A 27450-nucleotide genomic window follows, 5' to 3' on the forward strand; every position below is an offset into this window, starting at 1 on the left:
TGCATAATTAACGGTTGGTTCCTCCACCATTTCTTTTTATCTTTTTACATGTAAAATGTAGATTCAGTGATGTGAATCAGAGCCTCATAAGAATGTAACCAGTTACCTTGTGGTTACACAAGAAAGTAACCTCTTTCCAAAGAAGGTTTTGAGGATAGATATCAGTACTTAAAGACAAAAGAGTTAGCAGGGCTTTTCTTTTCTTTCCTCTTTCTCTTTCTTCTCACTCTCTTGTCTTTAAATACTGAAGCCCTCAAAACCTTCTTTGGAAAAAGTGCAGGTCACAGATTGTACTGTAACTTGCCTTTTTTTTTTCTGGGTGTATCCTCAACCTTGGCCCAATAAACCCTAAAACTGATTGAGAATTTTCTCAGTCATTTTTGGTCTTGGTTTACAATTTACAGTCTTCTGTTTGGTTCAGTTCATTCAACTATTAGCTCTTAATTGTCTTTTTTTCTGCCTTTAATTCTGTTTTTGCTTTATAAATTTGAGAGTACATTTTTAGGTGTACTGAGGTTTAAAATTATTATGTCTTTATGACAGATTAACCTTTTCATCTTTGTAAAATGTCTTTTTAGGTTCCTAGAAATAATTTTTTGAAGCCTATTTTATCTTTCATAACTGCATTTGTGGTATACCTTTTTTATTATTTTATATTCTAACAATTTGTGTATTTTAAACCTTGATGTGTCTCTTGTATACAGCACTCAATTGGGTCCCATTTTTTGTTCATTTTTCCCATATCTGCCTACTTTTTTTTTTTTTCCAGAAACAGTGTCTCACTCTGTCTCCCAGGCTGGAGTGCGGTGGCATGATCATTGCTCACTGTGGCCTTGAACTCCTGGGCTTAAGTGATCCTCCTGTCTAATCCTACAGGTGTGCACCGCCACTCCTGGCTAATTTTTAAACAAAGTGTGTGTGTGTGTGTGTGTGTGTGTGTGTCTGTGTCTGTCTGTCTGTCTGTTTTTGTAGAGATGGGTTTCACTATGTTGCCCAGACTGGTCTTGAACTCCTGGCCTCATGTGATTCTTTCACCTCAATCTCCCAAGTGCTAAGATTACAGGCCTGTGCCAGTGCTCCCAGCCTCAACCAATATCCACCTTTAGATCACAGTGTTGAATCCATCTAAATTTAGTGTAATAACTGATTTGGTAGCATTTAAATCTCACTTTTGTTATTTTCTTACTTCTTTATCATTCCATTACTATATTATTTTGTGTTAAATAGATATTTTCTCCAATTTAACTATATTATCTCATTTTAATATATTTTCTCAGCTGTTTTTTCTAGAAATTATAATTAACATTCTAATTCGTAACAATCAAGGTGAGATTAATACAATCTTAATTTGAATTGTATCTCCAAACTTTACTCTTGTAGAGCTCTGGACCCTCCCTCTTTCTTTATTGTTGTTATACAAATACACATTTATAATTATTGCTTTATGTAATTTTATTTTAATGAGTTAGTATAAAATGCAGTTATTAAGAATACATTAATACTGTCTTTTATATTTACTCATATAGTTACCTTTACCAATGATCTCTAATTTTCATTTGGATTCAAGTTACTGCCTAGTTGTTCTTTTACTTCAGTCCGAAGGAGTCTCTGTAGCATTTATTGTAAGACAAATCTGCTAATAATGAGTTCTTTTAGTTCTATTTAACTTGGATTGTTAATCCTGGTACATCAAATGGCAGATCTACGTACAAATTGGTCACTTGTGGTGGGATTGTTTGTTTTCTTCTTTCTGATTTGAGTTCTTTGTAGACTCTGGATATTAGTTTTTTGTTAGATGCATAGTTTGCAAATATTTTCTCCAATTCTGTGGGTTATCTGTTTACATTGATGATTATTTCTGTTGGTGTACAGAAGCTTTTCAGTTTAATGAAGTCCTATTTATTTATTTATTTTTGTTTATGTTGCCTTTGCTTTGGGAGTATTAATCATAAATTCTTTGCATAGCCCAATGTTCACAAGAGTTTTTTTAAAGGTTTTCTTCTAGAATTTTATGGCATCAGGTCTTAGATTTGAGTCTTTAATCCATCTTGAATTGACTTTCGTATATCGTGAGACATAGGGATACAGCTTCATTCTTCTGCATGTGGCTGTCCAGTTTTTCCAGCACCATTTGTTGAATTATTTCCCCAATTTAGGTATATTTTGTCAAAGATCAGTTGGTTATAAGTATTTGGCTTTATTCCTGGATTATCCATCTATTCATAAATATATTTAATTTTTGGTAAATATATTGGTAAATATATTCCATTGGTTTATATATTTAATTTTATACCAGTACCATGCTGTTTTGTTTATGATAGACTTGTAGTATAACTTGAAGTCAGGTAATGTGATGCTTCCAAATTTATTCTTTTTACTTAAGATTGCTTTGACTATTCAGGCTCTTTTTTTGGTTCCATATGAATTTTAGAATTGTTTTCTGTAATTCTGTGAAAAATTATGTTGGTATTTTCACAAGAAGTGCATTGAATCGGTAGATTGCTTTGGACAGTGTGGTCATTCTCATGATATTATTGTTCATATTATTATAGGAATTATTAAGAAATTATTTTAGGCAGACAGTATAAGTGATTCTTGGTAAGGTTTGTTTCTTTTAATAAAAGCAGCTCCAGAAAACTTTCTTTTCTAGTAAAAATAAAACAACTTGAAGGGCAAGGCCAGCAAGCTTTGATATGTAAATGCCAGCCATTAGAAACTGGGTCCATCCAATATGGCGAGACCCACCCTATTCTCCTTGTCATCATGTGTGCCACAAATCATGTCCACCCCCAGAGGTCTCCACTGTGCATTTGCATATTAAAAGACTAGGGTAAGAGAGCCAGTTTATTTGTAGGCTATGTGAATGACATACCTGGTTAAACCAATCCCCTCGGCCCTATGCAAATCAGACACCACCTTTTCCAGTCTCTAAATATAACCTACTATTTATTACGCACTGGGGTTTCCTCTCTCTGCTCGGAAACTGTCCCCCACCCCCACATCTCTGTACCTAAGAACTTCTTCCTTTTTTCTTGCCTATTAAACTCTCTGCTCCTTAAAACCACTCCATGTGCTCCATGTGTGTCCATGTTGTGTTATCTAAATCGATGCGAGACAAAGGACCCTGGTGTTCCTCCATTCATTGGAGTCGTATCAGTATTTCGGATCATATCAATGCCCTACTATAGGCAGCCCATCCCTCAAGTTTCCCTCTTAAGTTTTTTGATCGGCTTTTTCTTTGCCCCAGCTGCTTCCACATTAAGCAGCTACAAACAGCAATAGGTGCTGATTGTTTTTGTCAAATACCTGCTAGGGAAAAAGCCCTTTGCATTGAGCAAGCTCTGTTTCAGATCAAATAAAGTTGTAGGTGGGAATTTCCAAGATAATGTTGGATAGTTTAAATAATGACAGTACCTTAAGAATAATTTTTGAGGACTTGTAAATCCTTTCTTCCCCCCGAGGCCTGTTGTGCTACCGTTTACTATTGCTACTATAGTTGTAAGACCTACTATACTTTTTCAGGACTCCAAAGTGCTTGGATTACAGGTGTGAGCCACCATGCCCAGCCTACTTTGAAGCTAAGGAAAGTGGAATGGGACTAGGGCAAGTTAAATTGCCACAAAGCCCACTGTTCTCAATTAAATTCACCTATTTTCTTGAGTACATGCTTGCCAGATTTTGGCAAGTCTTTGGTTAATTTACAGTATTCTGAGGAAGTTTGTTTTGACAATTTTTGTGAATATTCTTGTCGATGTTATGAAGCAATCATTTTTTGTAGGCCTTTCTTCTACTATTTCTGCTAAGGTCTGGCAAGACAATTAAGCAGGTAATTATGAGAGCATGTAGAACACATCTTGGAGAATTTATTCTCAAGGCAGCATTCTACAAAATTATGTAAGTATTTAATCAGAGAAGTGAAAGATGACACAGTTTGCCAGGTGAATAAGGCAGGGGAGGAAAAAAAACAAAAACTTTGTAGACAAGAGCAAAAAGTACAAGTCTTAGGGATGGGAGAAAGAATGGCCTACTACAATGAGACTAAAGAATGGAGCAAGAGGGCCGGGCGCGGTGGCTCACGCCTGTAATCCCAGCATTTTGGGAGGCCGAGGCGGGTGGATCACGAGGTCAAGAGATCGAGACCATCCTGGTCAACATGGTGAAACCCCGTCTCTACTAAAAATACAAAAAATTAGCTGGGCATGGTGGTGCACGGCTGTAATCCCAGCTACTCAGGAGGCTGAGGCAGGAGAATTGCCTGAACCCAGGAGGCGGAGGTTGCGGTGAGCCGAGATCGCGGTGTTGCACTCCAGCCTGGGTAACAAGAGCGAAACTCCGTCTCAAAAAAAAAAAAAAAAGAATAGAGCAAGAGACAAAGCCAGATTACGACGTGAAATAAATGCTGTTAAACAGTCTGGAATTATTCGAAGTACAGAAAGAAAGTAATAAATTGTTACAAATTTGTGACTAATTATAATTAGGTATTAATTTTTGGAATTATCACTCAGGCTAACAGGTGCAAGATGAACTAAAATAAAGGGATACCATAGAGAGATGACTGCCTTTAAGACCAATGCAGTGGAAGTAGAGATGAAGGAAAGTTGTTGAATTAAAGACATTGTTAGTCATTATAGTCTAGGATTTATTAGATGGGGGCATTTAATGATAAAAGATGCAGACAGAGAGTCAAGGATGGCTTCATGCTTTCATTCCTAAAACTGTGGGCAGTATTTTTCAAATGGGTTAGAAAATAGGAGATAAAAATTAGATTTACAAAATGATCACTTTTGTTTCTGGAATATGTGGGAGATTGAGTTGGATATTTTAGTGGACTTTCAGATATATGGTGCTAGCCCTAAGCAAAGGAGCCTGATCAAGAAAATTCTATATTATCTATCTATCAATCTCTATCTATGTGCATATATGTATATATGTCTGCCTTATCTTTTGATTTAAAAAGTAGTTTTCCATATACAGTGGATCCAATGGCATGTCTCCATTTTGGAGTGAAGCTTCATTCTCTCTGACTGACCTGGGAGTCAGAGGCTTTCAACTGAATCTTCCCTATATGGCTCTCAGCTAAAGAGAACCGCCTTCTTGAAGTCACACTCTCTCCCAGTGCCAGATGTATCAAATGGCTGGTTTGTGTGGGACTGCAAAAGCTTGGACTTGTTGCCTTGTATCAGGATAAACTTGAAGGGCATTCAGCCTCAGAGCTCCCTATGATGTTAGCTGAAGACTTTGTTGTTATTACATCACAATTCAATGTCTTCTTTTGCCCAATCCTTTCTTTCTCATCCACACGTGGATTTTCAGTTCCCTTCCTACTTAACACCCTTTATGTAATCCTTCATCTGAGAGTCTGTGTTTGAGGAACCTGACCTGCAACACAGTGTGAAGAAATCTGGGGACAAATCCTAGCAAAAATTGGCATATCATTCTTGATACATTTATTCTTTGTATGATACGTATAATTTTACTGCCTAGGAGCCATACCAATCAATACTATAAAAGAATGAGCAAACAATTTCTCTGCAGCCTATAGCTCAACAACAGCTGATTCTCCAACTCCTTGCATCTGGTATTTTTTGGGGATAATTATAAGGAATGTTTTGACTCTCTGATAAACACGTGGAAATGAACTTTTGTAGGAAACTGTAAACATGGGTCATACAAATAAAAAACATAGTTCTATTTACTGTGGCCAGAGTATGTAGATCCATATTTTATTTCATAGGAAGTTTCATCTGCCTATTTTTAAAGCAATCATTTCAACCAAGAGAATGGCGTATTCTGACTGAAAACCTCCCAGGACCATATTGTGTGGGCAGATGATTTTTTTCCAAAGAAACAGAACGCAAAATTCTGTAAAGGCAAAATGTATAACTTTGATTATAGTGGCTAAGGCTGTGTATCTATGTTTTTTACATTGACCACATGATTGGATTGAGTGATAGTTGTACTGAGTCAAATGCAATTGAATGATAAAATCAATGAGCACTTTGTATCCAGAAGAACAGCAGAACATATCTAATATTAAATTGATGCGTAAAATAGGAGATATCTCTGTTTATCCAGATGTTAACACCAAAAAGTACTATTGCCCCATGCTTCACAATGACTATCAGAAAAGTAAGAACCCTGGGAGGTAAAAAATGAATACCATAGTCTCTGACCTGTGTGCCTACAGTTGAATTATATATATAAGCCTTATAAATAAGACATTTTACCTGCAAAAAAAGGGATTGTAAAATAATAAGATTACACAATTACACAAGGTGATAAAAGGAAAAGATCTAATAAGGGGCCATTGGATAAACCAGTTGTAGGAAATGTACTTCTCAATCTTGCTTTGGATGTTGGAATGGTTTTTAGTGTCGTGGTTTTAGGAGAACTCACCTTCTATCTTTCTTCAAAACTTCAGAATCCATTTGTAACCAAATAAGGATAGAGCTCCTGCACATCTGTTTCCTATACACGTTTCTCTTCATTTCACCACAAAAACTATGTAATTTATAGGAAGTCAATTGAACTTCTTTTCTTAGAAACAAGAAGTTACTAATTTCAAGGCTATTTTTAGAGGTATTGGTGGTTTACAATTTCATTCAAGGTTTGAGAGAATGTTCTAATTACTGTCATAATTTGTTACACTTGTTAGTAAAAGAGAAGCCTAATACAAAGTATGTCAAACTAACAAATAATTAAATTTAAAAGAAGATAAAATGAGAAAATTAAGAAGTATAAATATAGAACCAATATATCTTAAATTTCAGTGAAGCAACAAATTGTTTTTCTTAAAATATCTGTGTTAATATGAGCACTAAGTCGGCTGGGATTGTAAAATTCTGTTAGTAATAGCCGAATCACCTTTGTATCATGACGATGAAATTACTGTCTCTTGTCACAGTTGTGTTACTTGACTAATACAATTTTGCTTATATAATATTCCCCTGCAATTAAATCCACTTTTCTGTGATTACATTATACCTGCAACTGAATAGGTCTAGTTAGCTAGGGAAATAACAAAATCATGCTGAAAGGTTTTATTTAAAAAATGTATCCCACTTGAAACAGGCTTTTGTAGTTAGTACTCCACCTTAAACTGTTCCCGTCAAGACTCCCAATGACCTTCATTTTACAAGACTAATGACTGGTTCTGTTCTCGTCTTGATTTCCACTTCTTTCTCTTTCTCTTTCTCTCTTTCAGTTTGGTTTGCACGAAACTTCTCTCCTTCTATGTCCCTAGTCATTTCTCTGAAGATGCTTTTTACCCCTCTGTTTTCTCTACTTGCTCTATCTACACCAGCTTCTTAGATTGTCTCATCCAGCCAATAGCATTAATTCTTACAGCCTGTTTTTCAGCTTTGACCTCACTTTGGCATTTCATATTTGTCTGGCAACTGCTTAGTCACCCTCTCTACTTCAGTGTCAAGCAGACATTTTGAATTTAAAATGTTAAAATCTCATCTTCCCATTTATATACTTTCTTCCTTGGGTTGCTAGAGAAGTAGTATCATTAATACCACTGATATCAACATCACCATTTTCACCACTTGTAATACTTCTGCCGACTCTACCACTATCAATCTCTTCATGTGAATTATGCATAAGGGTTGTTCTTTGTTTCATGTTTTCTTCAAAGTAGTCATAATTGTAACTATAATATGTAGTTTCCTATGTAATCTGATTTGTGAGTGGAGGATTTATGATGAATTATTTTCATGATGCTGCACTAAAATTTTATACTCACTGGTTAGAGATATTTTGTTAATTTCCTCCCCTGTGTGTGTGTGTCTGTGTATATGAATTTTATTTTAAAGAAAAAAATGAGAGAAAATTTATTTCCAGGGCACAGAATAAATTAGAATGACATCTTTTTTTTTCTTTTTGTTTTCACTTCTCATTTTATTCAATTCAAAACAATATAAAGACATTCAGATATTACTTGAGCTGGTTTCAGGATTTTAGATCTCTGTGAATAATTTTTTTCTTCTTTCTTTTACAAGTATTCCAACCACATTTTTGCGGAGAGCAAACCTATTCATTTCACCACAGAAATTATGGCAAAAACTGCAGTTACTTTTATACCAATCTAATACATGCTTTGGTTTACAATTAGGTAACTTTCAAAAGGCAGGGGCCAGTGATCGCCTTTTATCCATCTAATCTTGGGTAGCAAGGACTGGCTTTAATGAGTTGTAATAACTCCATTATAACTTGAGCTAAAGGATGTGTTGCATATTGTTTTCTTTCTTTTTTTTTTTGAGGAGGGCACTATTATATTTATTACAGAGATAAGGAAATGGAGGCACAGAGAGGGTCAGTACAGCATGGGACCTCATAGGGCATCTTTTAGAGGAGAGGATGTGGCTCAGAGAGACTGGTCTGTCCAGGTCTGAGTCTTGGTCTGTGTCTGAGGATGTGCAGCCGGTCAGGGGTAGGGGAGGGACACCAGGCACCTGGCTATCTACTGGCCTGCAGATGCCTACAAGCCATGGGGTGTTGGTGGGGCCCCCGTGTGCATGCCCAGTGTGTGCCCCTCGGGGGTACCTCATTGGAGTGCGTGCGGTTCTGGTGCTTGGCGCGGTCCGAGGCGTTGGAAAAGGCCTTGTTGCAGCCCTCGTGCTCACACACGTACGGCTTCTCCCCGGTGTGGGACCGCAGGTGCGTCTTCAGGTTCTCCAGGCGTGAGTAGGCCTCCGAGCAGCCCTCGAACGTGCACTTGTAGGGCTTCTCGCCCGTGTGCCGCCGCATGTGCACCACCAGCATTTACTGTGCCTTGAAGGGCTTCTGCTCCCGCGGGCAGGCCTGCCAGCGGCACACGAACTCCTTTTTCTCCCCGTGGACGTGCTCGTTGTTGATGTGGTGCACCAGCTGTTCCTGGGTGTCGTACTGCTTAGTGCAGTCTTCCCAGTGGCAGTTGGTCTCATAGATGACCACCTCAGCCTCCTGCTTGCAGTCATCCCTGTCCAGGTCTTCCTTGAGGTCAGCCAGCTGCTCCTGCGTCAGTGCCAGAGGGGAGGCCGGCCGCAGGCCCTCAGGCTCGGTCTTGACCTTGCTGCGCTTGTGAATGGCGGCGGGGTTGACGGTGCTGCTCCCAGCCGACTCACTGCTCTGCTTGCTCTGGTCGGCGTCACTCAGACAGTTGCTGCTGCTGCTGAGCTGGGTGGGCGTGGCATTGACGGAGGTGAGGGCCATGGGCTGCTGAGCCAGGAAGGTGGGTGAGGGCTGGATCAGGGGTGATGGGTGTCCAAAGGCTGACCCCAGACCCCTCTGCTGGCTCAGAATCTGCTGGTAAGCCATGGGGTTGATGGGGTGGAGGAAGGTGAAGGCTGGGCTGAGGGTGCCCGCCGACAGGTGCCCATAGGAGCCGCTGGCTGCCGAGCTGCTGCGGGAATTGTTGATGTAGGCCACCAGCGAGTTGGATGAGGTGCGGATCGTCCGCTGCAGGTCCAGGCTGGCGTCTGAGAGCGGGGAGATGGACAGCGCCCGCTTGCGGCTCAGGCGGGGTGTCACCCGAGGGCTGGAGAAACGGACACGTCCACTGGGTTGAGGTAGTCGTGGAGATGGGGTGCGCTGGCAGCACCCCCGCTCTGCATCAGCAGGTCCCCGTAAGGTGCGGGGTGGCCAGCCACGAGGGTCATCTGGTGGTAATAGTCTGAGGGGGTGGCGCCTGGAGCAGGGAGGCCAAACAGACCCCTCTCCTTAAGGGGCTCCTGGGCCACGTCAGCGGGGCTGAGGCCCCTGGCTGCAGAGATCATGGAGAGCGTGGGGCTGCTGTGCACGGAACGGAGGTAGTGCTCCATGTGGGGGTTCACATATGGGTGGGGGGCGTTGAAGGGGGAATCCCCAGGGCCAGTCGGGTGTGGGGAAAGCCGGATCAAGGAGATGTCAGAGATGACAGGGCTGCCGCTCAGAGTGGGGGGCCCGTGCACGCCGTGGACAGAATGAGGCTCGTAATGGTACCTTCCCTCCTGGTGTCTCATGTCAATGCGTAGGGGCGCATGGAACGGTGGCAAGAGGTGCTGCGGCACTCCTTGGGCATCCACCGCTGCTGCCGCTGCGGCCACTACCAGAGGGGAGGCCTTTTTGCCCGGGTCGGGGAAGCCAGCGGCCTCCAGGATCCCACTTTTGGCTTCTTGCTTCTCGGAGGCAGTGGCTGAGGCAGATGTCTCCATCTCAGCCGCTCATCGTCTTGGGTGGTTACCCGAGGGAGACAAGTTTGCCTCGAGCACGCAGGTGGCCTCTCGGGCTCCGGGCGGTGGCTGTGGGCCCCCATCCCACCTTGGCTGGCGCGGCGACCCTCGGCGGGCTGCCTGGTGCCGGGGCGGGGCGGGCCAGGCGGGAGAGGGGACCCAGAGGCTGGCGGGCGCCCCGCAGCCCCTACCGCCGGCGAGCGGGCGGCTCCCCGAGGTTTCGGCGCGCCGCGCTGCCCGCGCTCTTTCCTCCGGCTCCTCCCGCGGTTCCTCCGCATATTGTTTACTTAGTAAGTGTTATACAGGAAGTAAGCATCATTTAGGACAGAATTCTCAGAAAAAAAATAAACATCACTTAGAATATTTACACAAATCTTAGTGGAACTTACTTTGGCACAATTCCTAACAGACTAAGTTACTAACTCTGCTTTTTATTTCTTAAAGAAAGAAAATAAATGATTTTACAGTAATGCTGGAATTTTCAGTTCTATTGAAGATTTGGCATATGGTGTGCTAGAACAGATTGACATTGACAGTTTTCAAGTTCCTTTTGCAAGTTATTTCACTTAGCATTTTAAAAAGGCAATATGTTTGTAAAGCAATCAAATTAGTCTATTTGTGGCATATAAACTTTTCATATAATAAAGCTGAGAAAAAGAAACTCTGATTTCTTTTCCAGCTTGAGGACATTTAACTTTAATACAAGAGAGTGCCTAATCAATAATATATATGTTTATTTGCACTCATAAACTTGAAATGCATATTCAATTGTCTTATTAGGTATTTAATAGTAGGGTGATATCCTCAATCAAAATTACTTTAATTTATATGATTCTAATCATTTCAATGTTTTCTGGGGAAAAAATCCTAGAAAATCCTAGAAAAATTTTAAAAAATTTTAGAAGATGAAACTGTTCATTATTTCTGCTGTATAACAGATGGTGAATGCAGGCAGATAATAATAGATAATACTGAGCACAATTACCAGATCAGCGCAGATGCTTAAAAATATTTTTTAAAAAATAGAGTAATTGTTTTTCATGACTCAAAAAAAGAATCAGGTTAAATAATAGAGGCCCCAGGGCCAGCAAATTAAAGCACATCACTTGATTTTGTGTTTCAGATAACTGCCTAGAGTAAATGAACCCCTCAGGTCAATTTCTGACGCAAAGTCCCCGCCTCACACCTTCCTGTTTTGCATTCCAGCAAGGGCTCCTGTAGTTAGACCTTCAGTTCGCATGTGAACTGTCGCTCTCTAGTGGTGGTGTGAGGCCTTAAGGAAACACCTGCTATTGTGTGGTGGGGAAATATAGTGCTGGGCTCTCATGTTGTCCTCCCTGTAAACACCTTCCTTTCCCCATTTGGACACCTTTACCAAATTCTATTTCCCATCTGATCATTAGCCAAATACTTATTAGACAAAGAGGTGGGCCAGAAATTGATGGATGTTAGAAATACACAAGTAAAAGTTATAGACTATTCTATTTCATGTATTTCATAAATTATTAATGGTATATAAATTCAAAAGTAGAAATTAGGTAAAAATCAACTTCATCACCAATATTTGGTATTTCTTTTCTCAATTATAAGTTATTGTTCTTAAGTTATTACACTTCCGAGATCTGAAACATTCTAGGTATTAGATTGATATTGAGTGAATGAATGACTGAAAGAATGAATGCATGTATGGTAGAAGCTATTTTAGGGAAAACAATTTTCAATACTCAGGTAACATTAAGAGCAAAGCTGCCTTCTCTATCTATGTAGTGTTTATGATCAAGAGAAAAGGCTTAGATATATGAGCAGAAATAGGATTTTGAAATTTATTTTCTAAACTTTGGTCTTTTGTCCTTTATGTGAATGTTCAATCATATGATTTTAATACATTTTTCATATATGTTTCAACTTTGTATGATGTGAGATCACAGAAATTATATCATCTGCTGCATTTTATTATATGATATCTATTTTTTTCTGATCACATAGAAGAACCAGGGTGTCTGTTTTCCTTTCAGAAGTCATTGCTGGCATAAAAAGAAAAAAAATCTAATTTAACTAGATATTTAAGGGATTTGCAGAGCAGTGTGTTTGCAGCTGTTGAAGGACTAAGGTTTCGAGAGAGTGTGGAATCAATTGTACTACTCGTTAGTCTAGGGAAAGCTTGTGTGGAGAAACAGCTCCATGAAGTCAGATTTGAGGTCTCTAAGTCCTCGCCTCAGAAATTTTACTATCTCTAGGTAACTTTGGGAGAAGAATATGATTCTTCTTTTGTTCTTATTCTTTGTTTTCAAACAGGGATAACAATCAAAGCTGACACAAAAGTGTGGTAAGAGGAGTTGCGGCCCGCGTCGATCCTGGGCTGGAGGAGTTGGTGGCCGCTGAGGCTGCAGCGTGAAGACGGCGGGCATGGTGGGGCGGGAGAAAGAGCTCTCTATACACTTTGTTCCCGGGAGCTGCCGGCTGGTGGAGGAGGAAGTTAACATTCCCAATAGGAGGGTTCTGGTTACTGGTGCCACTGGGCTTCTTGGCAGAGCTGTACACAAAGAATTTCAGCAGAATAATTGGCAGGCTGTTGGCTGTGGTTTTAGAAGAGCAAGACCAAAATTTGAACAGCTTAACCTATTGGATTCTAATGCAGTTCATCACATCATTCATGATTTTCAGTCCCATGTTATAGTACACTGTGCAGTAGAGAAAAGACCAGATGTTGTAGAAAATCAGCCAGATGCTGCCTCTCAACTTAATGTGGATGCTTCTGGGAATTTAGCAAAGGAAGCAGCTGCTGTTGGAGCATTTCTCATCTACATTAGCTCAGATTACGTATTTGCTGGAACAAATCCACCTTACGGAGAGGAAGACATACCAACTCCACTAAATTTGTATGGCAAAACAAAATTAGATGGAGAGAAGGCTGTCCTGGAGAACAATCTAGGAGCTGCTGTTTTGAGGATTCCTATTCTGTATGGGGAAGTTGAAAAGCTCGATGAAAGTACTGTGACTGTTATGTTTGATAAAGTGCAGTTCAGCAACAAGTCAGCAAACACGGGTCACTGACAGCAGAGGTTCCCCACACACGTCAGAGATGTGGCCACTGTGTGCCAGCAGCTAGCGGAGAAGAGAATGCTGGATCCATCAATTAAGGGAACCTTTCACTGATCTGGCAATGAACAGATGACTAAGTATGAAATGGCATGTGCAATTGCAGATGCCTTCAACCTCCCCAGCAGTCACTTAAGACCTATTACTGACAGCCCTGTCCTAGGAGCACAACGTCCAAGAAATGCTCAGCTTGACTGCTCCAAATTATAGACCTTGGGCATTGGCCAGCGAACACCATTTCAAATTGGAATCAAATAATCACTTTGGCCCTTCCTCGTCGATAAGAGATGGAGACAAACAGTTTTTCATTAGTTTATTTGTGTGTTTTTTTTTAAATGAAAAGCATAGTATGTGGCACTTTTTAAAGAACAAAGGAAATAGTTTTGTATGAGTACTTTAATTGTGACTCTTAAGATCTTTCAGGAAAATAATGCGTTTGCACTAGTGAAATTATCTAAAGAAACTAAAGGGCAATGATGCCCTGTTTGCAGTAATTTTTCTTTTTATCATTTTGTTTGTTCTGACTAAACTTGTAGTTTGAGTATAGTAAATTATGATCCTTAAATCTGAGAGCCAGGATGAAGCAGATCTGCTGTATACTTTTTATATGAAATGCATTGTTCATTCTCATAACCTCCATATTTTCAGGAGTTTTGAAGCTGTTGACCTTTTCATGTTGATTATTTTAAATTATGTGAAATAGTATAAAAATCATTGGTGTTCATTATTTGCTTTGCTTGAACTCAGATCAAAATGTTTGAAGAAAGGAACTTTATTTTTGCAAGTTACGTACAGTTTTTATGCTTGAGATATTTCAACGTGTTATGTATATTGGAACTTCTACGGCTTGATGCCTCCTGCTTTTATAGTAGTTTATGGGGAGCACTTGAAAGAGTGTGTGTACATGTATTTTTTTTGTAGGCAAACATTGAATGCAAATGTGTATCTTTTTAATATAAATATATACCTGTCCTTTTCATTCCATGTTGCTAAGTGATGTTTCATATGTGTGGTTATACTCATAATAAGAGGCCTTGTAAGTCCTTTGACCATTTATGAATAATCAATATGTACTGCTGGCATGTAAAAAAAAGTGTGATAAGAGGTTCTAATGATAAAATGCATGTAGCATACACACAGAAATCACTTTGTGTTTGAATTACCACTACCCTAGGCAATGCTCAATCAGAAAAACTACCTTAATTTTCACCTTTGTCTTGTCAATTTGTTCCCTTTCTGTTCAATCAGATGTAGTTCTGGAGACTTCTAAGCCTTGTCATCATACACTTTTTCTCTATGTTGAAGCTTAGCCTGTATTGTAAATATAAAATCCTTTGAGGCAGTTGCAGCTTTTACTGATATCTTTATTCTCCAGTACCTAGCACATTCGCTGACAAGCAATAAGTGCTTGATTAATTAATTTTTTATGTATAGGCATTTAATATTAACTTTTAAAAGAACTGGATAATGAACATACAAATTCGGGGCATGTATTCATTAAAGGCATGTAAGCAAACACATTTTAAACATCTATAAGAAAAGGCTCCAGTCCAGGTGCAGTGGCTGACGCCTGTAATCCCAGCACTTTGGGAGGCCGCGGCAGGCAGATCGTGACCTTAGGATATCAAGACTATCCTGGCCAACATGGCGAAACCCCATCTCTACTAAAAAAAAATTTTTCAAAAATTAGCCAGGTATGATGGTACATGCCTATAGTCCCAGCTACTCAGGAGGCTGAGGCAGGAGAATCACTTGAACCTGGGAGGTGAAGGTTGCAGTGAGCTGAGATCGTGCCACTGCAGTCCAGCCTGGAGACAGAGCAAGACTCTGTCCCCTCCCCCCCAAAAAAGGGATCCAGAATTATTTCAAAAAATTATGTGAGATTTTATAGTTTTGAATCTCAAGAATATATTTTTGCACCTCATTTATTTTTAATATGCAGACTTTTCATTTAAATCTTCAGTTAATTATTTAAAATATGCATTTTAAGGGTCCTCCATGCCTTTTCATAGCTTGATAACTTATTTCATTTTAGTGATGAAGAATATTCCATTGTCTGAATGTACCACAGTTTATTTATCCATTCACCTACTAAAGGACATCTTGGTTTCTTCCAAGTTTTGTCAATTATGAATAAAGCTGACATAAACATTCATGAGCAGGCTTTTGTGTTATTTGGATAAAGACCAAGAAGTGGAATTACTGGATTATATGGTAAGAATGTGTTTAGTTTTGTAAGAAACTGTTAACGTATTTTCCAAGTGGCCGTGCCATTCTGCATTTCAATCAGCAAAGTATGAAAGTCCTAATACTCCACATCTTTATCAGCATTTGGGGTTGTGTGCTGTTCATATTTTGAATTTTGACATTTCTAGTTGGTGTGTAATGATATGTTTTAAAAGAAAATTTTAAATTTCAATAGATTTTGGAGTATAAATGGTTTTTGGTCACTGGATTAATTATATGGTGGCAAATTCTGAGATTTTAGTACACTCATCAATCACCGAAGTAGTGTACATTGCACCCAATGCGTAGTTTTTTATTCCACACCCCTCTCCCATTCTTCCCCTTCTGAGTCTCCAAAGTCCAGTATATCACCCTGTATGCCTTAGTGTACTCATAGCTTAGTTCCCATTTATAAGTGAGAATATATGGTAGTTGGTTTTTCTGTAATGGCATGTTTTAATGTAAAATTTCCTAATGACATTATATTGATCATATGTTCATAAGGTTATTTTCCATTTGTACATCTTCTTAATAAGGTATCTGTTCAGATCTTAGGCCCATTTTTTAATCAGGTAATTCATTTTCTTATTGTTGAGTTTTAAGAGTTTTTATCTATTTTGGCTCATAGTCCTTTATCTGATATGTCTTTTGTTAAGTGTATTCTTTTCATCTGTGGCTTATGTTTTCATTGTTTTTGTTTTTTGTTTATTTTACTTTAAGTTTGAGGATACAAGTGCAGAATGTGTAGGTTTGTTCCGTAGGTATAAGTGTGCCGTGGTGGACTGCTACACCTATCAACCTGTCATCTAGGTTTTAAGCCCATGTGCATTAGCCATTCATCCTAATGGTCTCCCTTCCTGTGCCTCCCATCCCCCAACTCACCCTGGTATGTGTTGTTTCCGTCCTTGTGTCCATGTGTTCTCATTGCTCAACTCCCGCTTATGAGTGAGAACATGCAGTGTTTGGTTTTCTGTTCCTGTGTTAGTTTGCTGAGGATGATGGCTTCCAGCTTCATTTATGTCCTTGAAAAAGACATGATCTCATTCCTTTTTATAGCTACATAGTATTCCATGGTATATATGTACCATATTTTCTTTATCCAGCCTATCATTGATGGGCATTTGAGTTTTTTCCATATCTTCACTACTGTGAATAGTGCTGGAATAAACATACATGTGCATGTGTCTTTATATTAGAATGATTTATATTCCTTTGGGTATATACCCAGTAATGGGATTGCTGGGTCAAATGGTATTTCTGGTTTTAGATCCTTGAGGAGTCACCACACTGTCTTCCACAATGGTTGAACTAATTTACATTCCTACCAAGAGTGTAAAAGCATTCCTCTGTCTCCACAGCCTCACTAGCATCTATAGTTTCTTGACTTTTTAATAATTATCATTTTGACTGGCACGAGATGGTATCTCATTGTGGTTTTGATTTGTGTTTCTCTTATGATCAGTGATGTTGAGCTTTTTTCATATTTTTTTGACCCCATAATGTCTTCTTTTGAGAAGTTTCTGTTCATATTCTTTACCCACATTTTGAATGGGATTGTTTGTTTTATTCTTGTAAATTTATTTAAGTTCCTTTTAGATTCTGGATGTTAGACCTTTGTCAGATGAGTAGATTGCAAATATAGTCTCCCATTCTGTAGGCTGGCTGTTCACTCTGATGATTGTTTATTTTGCTGTGCAGAAGCTCTTTAGTTTTTTTGAGATCCCATTGGTCAATTTTGGCTTTTGTTGCAATAGCTTTCGGCATTTTTGTCATGAAGTCTTCACACATGCCTATGCTCTGAATGGTATCTATTAGGTTTTCTTCTAGGGTTTTTATGGTTTTGGGTTGTTTTATGAGTTCATAATCATCCTGATACCAAAACCTGGCAGAGACACACCAACAACAGCAAAAAACTTCAGGTCAATATCACTAATGAACATTGATGCGAAAATTCTCAATAACATACTGGCAAACCAAACCCAGCAGAACATTAAAAAACATACATCACAATCACATCGGCCTCGTTCCTGGGATGCAAGTCTAGTCCAACGTATACAAATCAATAAGTGCAATCCATCACATAAACAGAACAAAGGACAAAAACCATATGATTATCTCAATAGATGCAGAAAAGGCCTTTGATAAAATTCAATATCCCTTTATGTTAAAAACTCTCAATAAACTAGGTATTGATTGAATGTGTCTCAAAATAATAAGAGCTATTTATGACAAAGCCACAGTCAAGGAGAGAGATCCAAGATGGCTGATCACTAGCAGCTCGGGCTCGTAATTCCCACTGAAAGTGCAGAGAACGAGAGGACACCACACTTTCAGATGAATATTTGTTGCTCACAGACTCGGAGATTCCCAGCAGAGGAGCCCCACGGGTCGCCAGGGCGACTCATGTGGCCGGCGTGGCGGTTTTGCTGGCACCTCAGCGTGCCAGTTCTTGGTGCAGAGTCCGGAGATTCCCGGGCAGAAAAGCACCATCAATCTTAACACCACTATTTTGGCCGGCGCAGTGGATTGCTCAGATTTCGGTGCTGGGAATCAACAAGTTGGACGTCAGCTCAGAGACCTAGTTAGAAAGTCGGTAATTACAAAGACAACAGATGGATAAATATATAACGAAGGGAAGAAACCAGCGTAAAAAGGCAGAGAATACTCAAAATCAGAATGCCTCTCCCTCTACAGGGGATCGCAATTCCTCATCAGTAACGGAACAAGGCTTAATAGATTATGAGTGTGTTCCAATAACAGAAGCAGGTTTCAAAATGTGGGTGATAAGAAACTTCTGTGAATTAAAAGAACTTGTTCTAACCCAATGTAAAGAAACTAAGAACCTTGAAAAAAGGTTTGACGAAATGTTAACAAGAATGGACAATTTAGAGAAGAATATAAGTGAATTGATGGAGCTGAAAAACACAACACGAGAACTTCACGAAGCATGCACAAGTTTAAACAGTCGAATTGATCAAGCAGAAGAAAGGATATCAGAAGTCGAGGACCAGCTCAGTGAAATGAAACGAGAAGACAAGAATGGAGAAAAAAGGATGAAAAGGAATGAGCAAAGTCTCCAGGAAATATGGGACTATGTGAAAAGACCTAATTTACATTTGATAGGTGTACCTGAATGTGACGAAGAGAATGAATCCAAGTTGAAAAATACTCTTCAGGATATCATTCAGGAAAACTTTCCCAACTTAGCAAGGCAGGGTAATATTCAATTCCAGGTAATACAGAGAACACCACAAAGATATTCTTCAAGAAGACCAACCCCAAGGCACATAATCGCCAGATTTATTAGGGTTGAAATGAAGGAGAAAATACTAAGGGCAGCCAGAGAGAAAGGTCAGGTTACCCATAAAGGGAAACCTATCAGACTTACAGCAGATCTCTCAGCAGAAACCCTACAAGCCAGAAAAGAGTGGGGACCAATATTTAACATCCTTAAAGAAAAGAACTTTCAACCCAGAATTTCCTATCCAGCCAAACTAAGCTTTATAATCGAAGGAAAAATTAAATCTTTTGCGAACAAACAAGTACTTAGAGACTTCACCACCACCAGGCCTGCTTTACAAGAGTTTCTGAAAGAAGCACTATACATATAAAGGAACAACCAATATCAGCCTTTCCAAAAATATATCAATAAGCAAAGAGCATTAACACAATGAAAAATTTACACTAATGGGCAAAACAGCCAGCTAGCATCAAATGCCAGTATTAAACCTATATATATATTCTAATTGGATAAAAAGCCAAAACCCATTGGTATGCTGCATCCAGACCCATCTCATGTGCAATGATACACAAAGACTCAAAACAAAGAGAAGGAGGAAGATTTATCAACCAATCAGAGAGTAAAAATAAACAAATAAACAAAAAGCAGGAGATGCAATTCTTGCCTCTGATAAAGTAGACTTTAAAGCAACAAAGAGCAAAAGAGGCAAAGAAGGACATTACATAATGGCAAAAGGATCAATGTAACAAGAAGAGCTAACGATTTTATAGATCAACGAGACAGAAAATTAACAAGGACATCCAGGACTTGAACTCAGACCCGGAACAAGTAAACTTAATAAACATTTACAGAACTCTCCACTTCAAATACACAAAACATACATTACCACCTCACACCTATTCCAAAAGTGACTACATAATTGGAAGTAAATCACTCCTCAATAATCGCATAGCATTTCATAGGTTTAAATGAAATATTGGTTGGCTGCTTGTTTGTTATTTTCTTCCCTTATTCCTTCCTGTCTACATCAAGTATAATTATTGGTATAAAAGAGGTTTTCAATACCCATTACTAAACTGCATTCTAGCCTGGGCAAGAAAGCAATACTCCCATTCTCTCTCTTTCTCTTCCTTTTTCTTCCTCTTCTTCATTTAAAAAAAAAAAAAAAAGGCCGGGCGCAGTGGCTCAAGCCTGTAATCCCAGCACTTTGGGAGGCCGAGGCGGGTGGATCACGAGGTCAAGAGATCGAGACCATCCTGGTCAACATGGTGAAACCCTGTCTCTACTAATACAAAAAATTAGCTGGGCATGGTGGCGCGTGCCTGTAATCCCAGCTACTCAGGAGGCTGAGGCAGGAGAATTGCCTGAACCCAGGAAGTGGAGGTTGCGGTGAGCCGAGATCGCGCCATTGCACTCCAGCCTGGGTAACAACAGCGAAACTCCGTCTCAAAAAAAAAAAAAAGCCACAGTCAATATCATACTGAATGGGGAAAAGCTGGAATCATCTCCTTTAAAAACCGGTGTAAGTCAAGGATGCTCTCTCTAACCTCTCCTATTCAACTTAGTATTGGAAGTTTTGGCCAGGACAATCAGGCAAGAAAAGGAATAAAGGGTATTCAAATATGAAGAGAAGAAATCAAATTTTCTCTGTTTGCAGACAACATGATCTTGTATTTAGATAACCCCATTGTCTCAGGCCCAAAACTCCTTAATCTGATAAGCAACTTTAGCAAAGTCTCAGGATACAAAATCAATGTGCAAAAATCACAAGCATTCTTACAGGTTGTACCACCATGCCCAGCTACTTTTGTATTTTTAGTAGAGACAGGGTTTCACCATGTTGGCCAGGCTAGTCTCGAACTCCTGACCTCTTGATCCACCCGCCTCAGGCTCCCAAAGTGCTGGGATTACAGGCATGAGTCACCATGCCAGGCCAAATTTATTTCTAATGTAATCTTTCTATCTGCTTGCTTTAGGCTTAGGTCATTGTACTTTTTACTTTAATACTATTATTCCTTCAGGTATTATTCCTTAGGTTATTATTCGAGATTTCTTCTATTTTAAGAGTATAGCTTTACAGGTATAAATATTGCTATAAGAATTGTTTTATTTGCATACCATGATTTTTATATGTTATCTTTATCTTTCATTTGTCAAAAAGCATTTTCTAATTTCCCTTGCGATTTTGATCCATTGATAAACCTAGTTGTAAGTTGTTTAAGTACCACACACTTGTAAATGTCAAAAATTCTATGTTTTTGATATCTAATTTTATTCCATTGTAGTAGGAAGACATAATTTTTGTATGATTTTAATTTTTAAAAATTTGTTGAGGCTAGCCCAGGTCTCTCATATTGGCTGTTCATTTGATATCATTTTACAGACTTTTACTTTCAACCTATTTTTATCTGAATCTGAAGTTTCTTATGTAAATGGCATATAGTTGAATTGTGTTCATTTAATCTAGTTTGACAATCTGAGCCTTTTGATTGGTTAATCCATTTCCGTTTAATAGAACTATTAACATGGCTGGTTTTATGTCTGCCATTTTACAGTTTTCTGTGTGTCTCATGCCACTTTTATTTCCGTTTCCTATTTTTTTAGAAACAGGTTCTGATTCTGTTGCTTGGACTGGAGTATAAAGGTGTAATCCTGGCTCATTGCAATCCTTCTGCTTCAGTCTTCTTAGTAGCTGAGACTACAGGCACATGCCACTGTGTCTGGCTAGCTTTTAAAAGCATTTTGTAGAGACAGGGCCTTGATCTGTTGCCCAGGCTAGTCTCAAACTCCTGACCTCAAGTGACGCCTATGCCCAACTTATCAAAGTGCTTGGATTACAAGTATGAGCCACTATGCCTGGTCAATGTCTTCTGTTTTCTATTTACTTAATTATTTTTTGGCATTAATATAATACCTCCCAGTTTAACATTTTAATTTCTTTAAAGATTTTTTTAGTACAATTTTCAGGTTTCTTTTTAGTGTTTATTATAGGGCTTATAATGTACAATTAACTTATAAGAATCCATTTGAGGGCCGCTCGGAGGAACCTCTTGCTTCCCTGTCACCAGGTCCCCGAGGAGGAAGGGGAGGGACGAGGCGCGGCTTTTCCTGTGCCGCCTGCCCGGTTCGACCTGCGCGGCCTGCGGCTTCTTGGGAACTCGAGGGCCGCGGCCGGGCCTGGCTCTGCCCGCAGCCTGGTGGGAGCTGGACTGGAGTGGACTGGAGCAGTTTGGGACTACAAGCCCGAGTAAGAGCCTGCGGGAAGGGGAGGCGGGAGCGCCTCGGACCGTCGGAAGGGCCCTGCGTTGGGGCCAGGATCCCGGACGCCCTGCGACTGGCGGAAAGCGAGACCCCGGCGCCGAGTGAGGAAGACGCTACGAAAATTTGGTTCTACCAGATGTAAAGGAAAAAACATTTAAGGCCAAGCTGATCAGTCCTGGACATTTAAAGGACTTTTTCCCCTTTACTTTTCAAATTTAAGCAAAGAGGTTTTTAAAAAACCATGCAACCCCAAAACCTAAAATGGAATTAAAAAAAAAAAAAAAAAAAAAAAACCATGGCAGATGTGGACCAAGATACTTTGCTGGAATGGCTACAGATGGGACAGGGAGATGAAAGGGACATGCAACTAATAGCCCTTGAACAGCTATGCATGCTGCTTTTGATGTCTGGCAACGTGGATCGTTGTTTTGAAACATGTCCTCCTCGAACTTTCTTACCAGCCCTCTGTAAAATTTTTCTTGATGAAAGTGCTCCAGACGATGTATTAGAAGTGACACCCCATGCCATAACAACTACCCAGATGCATCTGCGGAATGTACCCGAAGGATTGTTGGGGTAGTTGGAGCTATAAAAGCACTTTGTAATCGGTTAGTTGTAATTGAACTAAACAGGACTAGCAGAGACTTAGCTGAACAATGTGTAAAGGTATTAGAACTGATATGTACTCGTGAGTCAGGAGCAGTCTTTGAGGCTGGCGGTTTGAATTGTGTGCTTACCTTCATTCGTGACAGTGGACATCTAGTTCATAAAGACACCTTGCACTGTGCCATGGCTGTGGCATCAAGACTCTGTGGCAAAATGGAGCCTCCAGATTCTTCTTTAGAAATTTGTGTAGAATCTCTGTCTAGTTTATTAAAACATGAAGATCATCAGGTATCAGATGGAGCTCTGCGATGCTTTGCATCACTGGCTGACCGATTTACCCGTCGTGGTGTTGACACAGCTCCATTAGCCAAGCATGGATTAACCGAAGAACTGTTATCTCGAATGGCTGCTGCTGGAGGTACTGTATCAGGACCATCATCAGCACGCAAACCAGGTCACAGCACCACAGGAGCTCCTTCCACAACTGCAGATTCCAAATTGAGTAATCAGGTGTCAACAATTGTGAGTCTGCTCTCAACACTTTGCAGAGGCTCTCTGGTAGTAACACATGATCTCCTGAGGTCAGAGCTTCCACATTCAATCGAAAGTGCATTGCAGGGTGATGAAAGATGTGTGCTTGATACTATGCGTTTGGTTGACCTTCTCTTGGTGCTGCTATTTGAAGGACGAAAATCTTTGCCAAAGTCTAATGCTGGATCTACAGGCAGAATCCCAGGACTCCGGAGATTAGATAGTTCTGGGGAGCGCTCACATCGGCAGCTTATAGATTGTATTCGAAGTAAAGATACTGATGAACTTATAGATGCAATTGACACAGGGGGTCAGAAAATGTTTTTTTAAATATAAAAAGAAAGTTGTGAGATAAGCTTATATTCAGTTTCTAGTTTTTGGACAGTGCTCTTAGAAATTGTGCCAGAAAACAAAGTGGCACCCCTTCAATATTCTCCACTCTCCCTGTGTATAATTATATAATTATCAGCTTGGTTCATGGTGAAACCTGAATAAACGCTTGTTGACTGAGTAAAACTTAAAAAAAAAAAGAATCCATTTGAGATGTATGCTACCTTAATTTGAGTTGGATCTAGAAACATCACTCTTAAGCGATTCTAATCCTTTTGCCTTTTTTGATGCTATATATGCATATTATGTCTTTCTATGTTACCGACCAAACAGTAAACTATTATGTTATTACTTTCTATAATTTTGTCTTTTAAAAAAGAGAACAAGTATAGATTTACAGACTTTCCTATATTAACCTTCTTATTTACTATTCTAGGTTTTCCTCGTTTCTTCTTCAAGTTATTATTATTATTATTATTATTTTTTTTTTTGAGACGGGGTTTCCCTCTTGTTACCCAGGCTGGAGTGCAATGGTGCGATCTCAGCTCACCGCAACCTCTGCCTCCTGGGTTCAGGCAATTCTCCTGCCTCAGCCTCCTGAGTAGCTGGGATTACAGGCATGCACCATCATGCCCAGCTAATTTTTTGTATTTTTTAGTAGAGACGGGGTTTCACCATGTTGACCAGGATGGTCTCGATCTCTTGACCTCGTGATCCACCCGCCTCGGCCTCCCAAAGTGCTGGGATTACAGGCTTGAGCCACCGCGCCCGGCCCCAAGTTATTATCTTTATTTCTTTTTTACTCAGGTATCTGATACAATTTACTTACTCCAATATAAGTTTTTCTCTCATATTCCTCCATTGTGCAGCTATCATCAAACACATTACATTTCTATGTGTTAAATACTCAACATTACAATTGTTTGCATGTTGTTTTACACAACTGACTTATAATCAGAGAAGAAAGAAATATGCAATTATACTATCTTGTATACTTACCTACATATTTACCAATATTCTTTGTTCCTGTTGATTCAAGTTACTGTTGTGTGTCACTTGCTTTCATTCTTAAGAATATTTTTTAGTATTTCTTATAAAGCAGATCTGCTATCAATGGCTTTTCTCAGTTGACTTTTTTGAGGGAAGAGGTGTTCATTTCACTGTCATGTTTGAAAGATAATATAAATAGTGTAACCAGACATAAGATTTAGTTGACAGAGTTTTTTACTTTTTAAAATTTAATTTAATTTTCATTTTTACTCAGCACAGTGAATGAATATGTCATTCCCATGTTAACTATTATTAACTAATAAGAACAACAATCAAGCAAAAAGTAAAGATGGGTTGGGACATTTCAACTTCTAGTGCTAATTTCTTATTAGGAACTGGATTGTATTTACAGGGACTAAAAGGGATAATTATATTTCCCCTCCAATAATGATGCTTCTGTTTTGACATACTGGTTTATTTTGTATGTGTGTACTTCTTTTTTTAACTAAAGTAAAACTTTCATACAGCTCAGTGTATAAAATGCACCAATTTGAATTGTGCAGTTTAATACATTTGATGTATGTATTAATCCATGTAATCACCATTCTGATACATTTGTGGAATAGATCCAGTACCATAGAAAACTCTTTTATGTGCTCCTTCCTGGTTAATACTTATCCCCCAATGTATTTGTTAGAAAATATATTCACTTAAAATTAACCTGCTTAAAGATCAATGACAGGATGAACCTGGAAAACATCATTCTCAGCAAACTGACACAAGAACACAAAATCAAACACCACATGTTCTCACTCATAGGCGGGTGTTGAACAAGGCGAACACATGGACACAGGGAGGGGAGCACTATACATGGGGGTCTGTTGGGGGGGAGGGGGGATAGTGAGGGGGTGGGGAGTTGGGGAGGGATAGCATGGGGAGTAATGCCAGATATAGGTGAAGGGGAGGGAGGCAGCAAATCATACTGCCACGTGTGCACCTGTGCAACAACCTTGCATGTTATTCACATGTACCCCAAAACCTAAAATGCAATAAAAAAAAAAAAAATAGTAGGCTCAAAAAAGACCCACATCCTCCACAAAAGCAGGTGTGAATGCTCATAGCTATTTCTCCATGTACCACAGAATGCTGCAATCATGCAGCCTTGGGTTGGGACACTTTTGAGTCAAAGAGCTTTAGGCAAGAGTAGGCAGAGTGCAATTGTTGGAATTCACTTGGGGTGGCTGGCAAAATATTAAAGAAATATTAGGGAAAGTTATAGATTAGTCTCAATCATTTTGGAAGGCTGAAAGGTTTTATTGGGACAGGTTGAAGGCAGTCAGTCCATTAAGTTAGGGAGAAGATAGGGACAATAAGAGGCTATCCCAGTTTAAGTCTGTTTACCTCACATCCCTTTGCCTCTATTCTAACTGCTTACTCATGTAAACTCTGTGCTGGATGGTCCTCTCAGGGGGAGATCAAAGGGGAATTACTCGTTAATAGTGTTTACTCTGGGCCCTGAACCTAAAGCTTTTGTCATTTGTAAAACTGCTCTTTAACCATGGTAATTATCCACAAGTGTGTTGTCTTATAACCTCTGTTTTAAAATCTTTTACCGAATAAAAATGTGGATGTACAGGGAGTCTTGGTCAATTGGCTGCATGTCGCCCTTGGAAAGCAGCTGATGACCATCCCTAGCCCACTTGAATCACCGTAATGGTGTGAGAGTCCATTCATTCATCCATCTTTGAGTCAGGGTCTGCAGGCCAGAGCTCCACAGGTGGTGGCTGATGTCTCACGCAATGTTAAAAATATAGTTAGCTAAGTCTTAGTATATATCCATATGTAAAATATAAAAGTAAAGAGACAAGTCATGCAGGAATGACCTCATATTCTTGGTGTTAAAAGAGTCATCACATTAATGGTTTTGGAAAACAATGAAGATATTATCTATAAGGTTTTCACTGAGATGTATGCCAAAGGATACTATAATATCTATATGAAAGCAGTGTTACCTCAGGTTACATGTCATTAGTTGGGAGAGAGGTTATTTTCTATACTCCAGAATGTTTTGCATTTGATTCCCTCTTACTCTACTTTTTATAAATGGTTAGGTAAATATATTAAATGTATAGACGAAATACAACTTGAATAGCTAATACACTGAGTAATAGAATCATAAACTCCAAACATTCTGAATTTCAGAGAAAACTGAGAATTTAACAAGGTGAATATTTTAAATGCATATTGAAATCTAAAATGAAAAAGTTAACAGGATGGGGAGAATTTCTTTTATTCATAGAGGTATGCAGGAGCACTAGGGGAAATTCAGTGACCAACAAGTTCAATAGAAGACAAGATTATGTGAAGTGATAAATCTTAGGTAAAATCAAAACAAGTATATCTAAAAAGAAAGAGTGGATTTTTTTCCCCTCCACTCCTGGCCCAGTTCTTTGAAATAATCTTTATGTGATTGTTTCAAATTATCTTAACTTTCTCTTTGTTTTCCTCTGCAATTGTGCACATACGTAAATGCCTATTTTTAACAGTCCAGAGGAGAACAAACAGGAAGTTGAATTAATTGAAACCATAACTTAAGTATTATTTCCAGGAACTAAAGCTATTTAGCCAGAATCAGAAAAAAGGCTGCTGGGAATAAGTTTGTTAACTTAAATTGTTCCAACAGCTGTCATATCAAGAAAGTGTTACACTTAATTTACTGGCTCCAGAAGGGAGAACTGATACAAATTCTTGAAAGAACCATCCATATACCCCAGTTAATCTTGATTATGTTGTGAGATTTTGTGTAGTGTTCAAAAAGAAATTATTATTATTGTTGAAAAAGCTATGGTTAATTGAATTTAAGCTTAGGTTAAGAAAACTGATTTTAAAAAATAGGTTCCACCTTCCAAAGTTGTTATTCTATTGATAAATCTGATTTTTAGAGAAAATGATTCTGTTTTATTGGATATAAAA

General features: G+C 39.2%; 1 protein-coding gene and 2 pseudogenes across 1 annotated transcript in view; 2 read left to right on the forward strand and 1 right to left on the reverse strand.

The window, feature by feature from the left end:
• The window catches only part of LOC105734257 (zinc finger protein GLI2-like), a 35937-nt gene extending 25762 nt beyond the window's left edge, over window positions 1–10175 (reverse strand). Inside the window, 3 exon segments of the mRNA XM_064371596.1 lie at window positions 3703–3806; window positions 8548–9533; window positions 9536–10175. Of these exon segments, the coding sequence (XP_064227666.1) occupies window positions 3703–3806; window positions 8548–9533; window positions 9536–10175 (1730 nt within the window).
• Window positions 10176–12572: 2397 nt separating this feature from the next.
• On the forward strand, window positions 12573–13604 carry LOC105734258 (methionine adenosyltransferase 2 subunit beta-like; annotated as a pseudogene).
• An 8711-nt stretch (window positions 13605–22315) lies between these two features.
• Window positions 22316–23501, forward strand: LOC105734259 (E3 ubiquitin-protein ligase HECTD1-like; annotated as a pseudogene).
• The last annotated feature ends 3949 nt before the right edge of the window (window positions 23502–27450 follow it).

The sequence above is a fragment of the Aotus nancymaae genome, unplaced genomic scaffold (assembly GCF_030222135.1).
Source record: "Aotus nancymaae isolate 86718 unplaced genomic scaffold, 86718_ANA_hifiasm-v0.15.2.pri h1tg000141l, whole genome shotgun sequence".
Lineage (NCBI taxonomy): Eukaryota > Metazoa > Chordata > Mammalia > Primates > Aotidae > Aotus > Aotus nancymaae.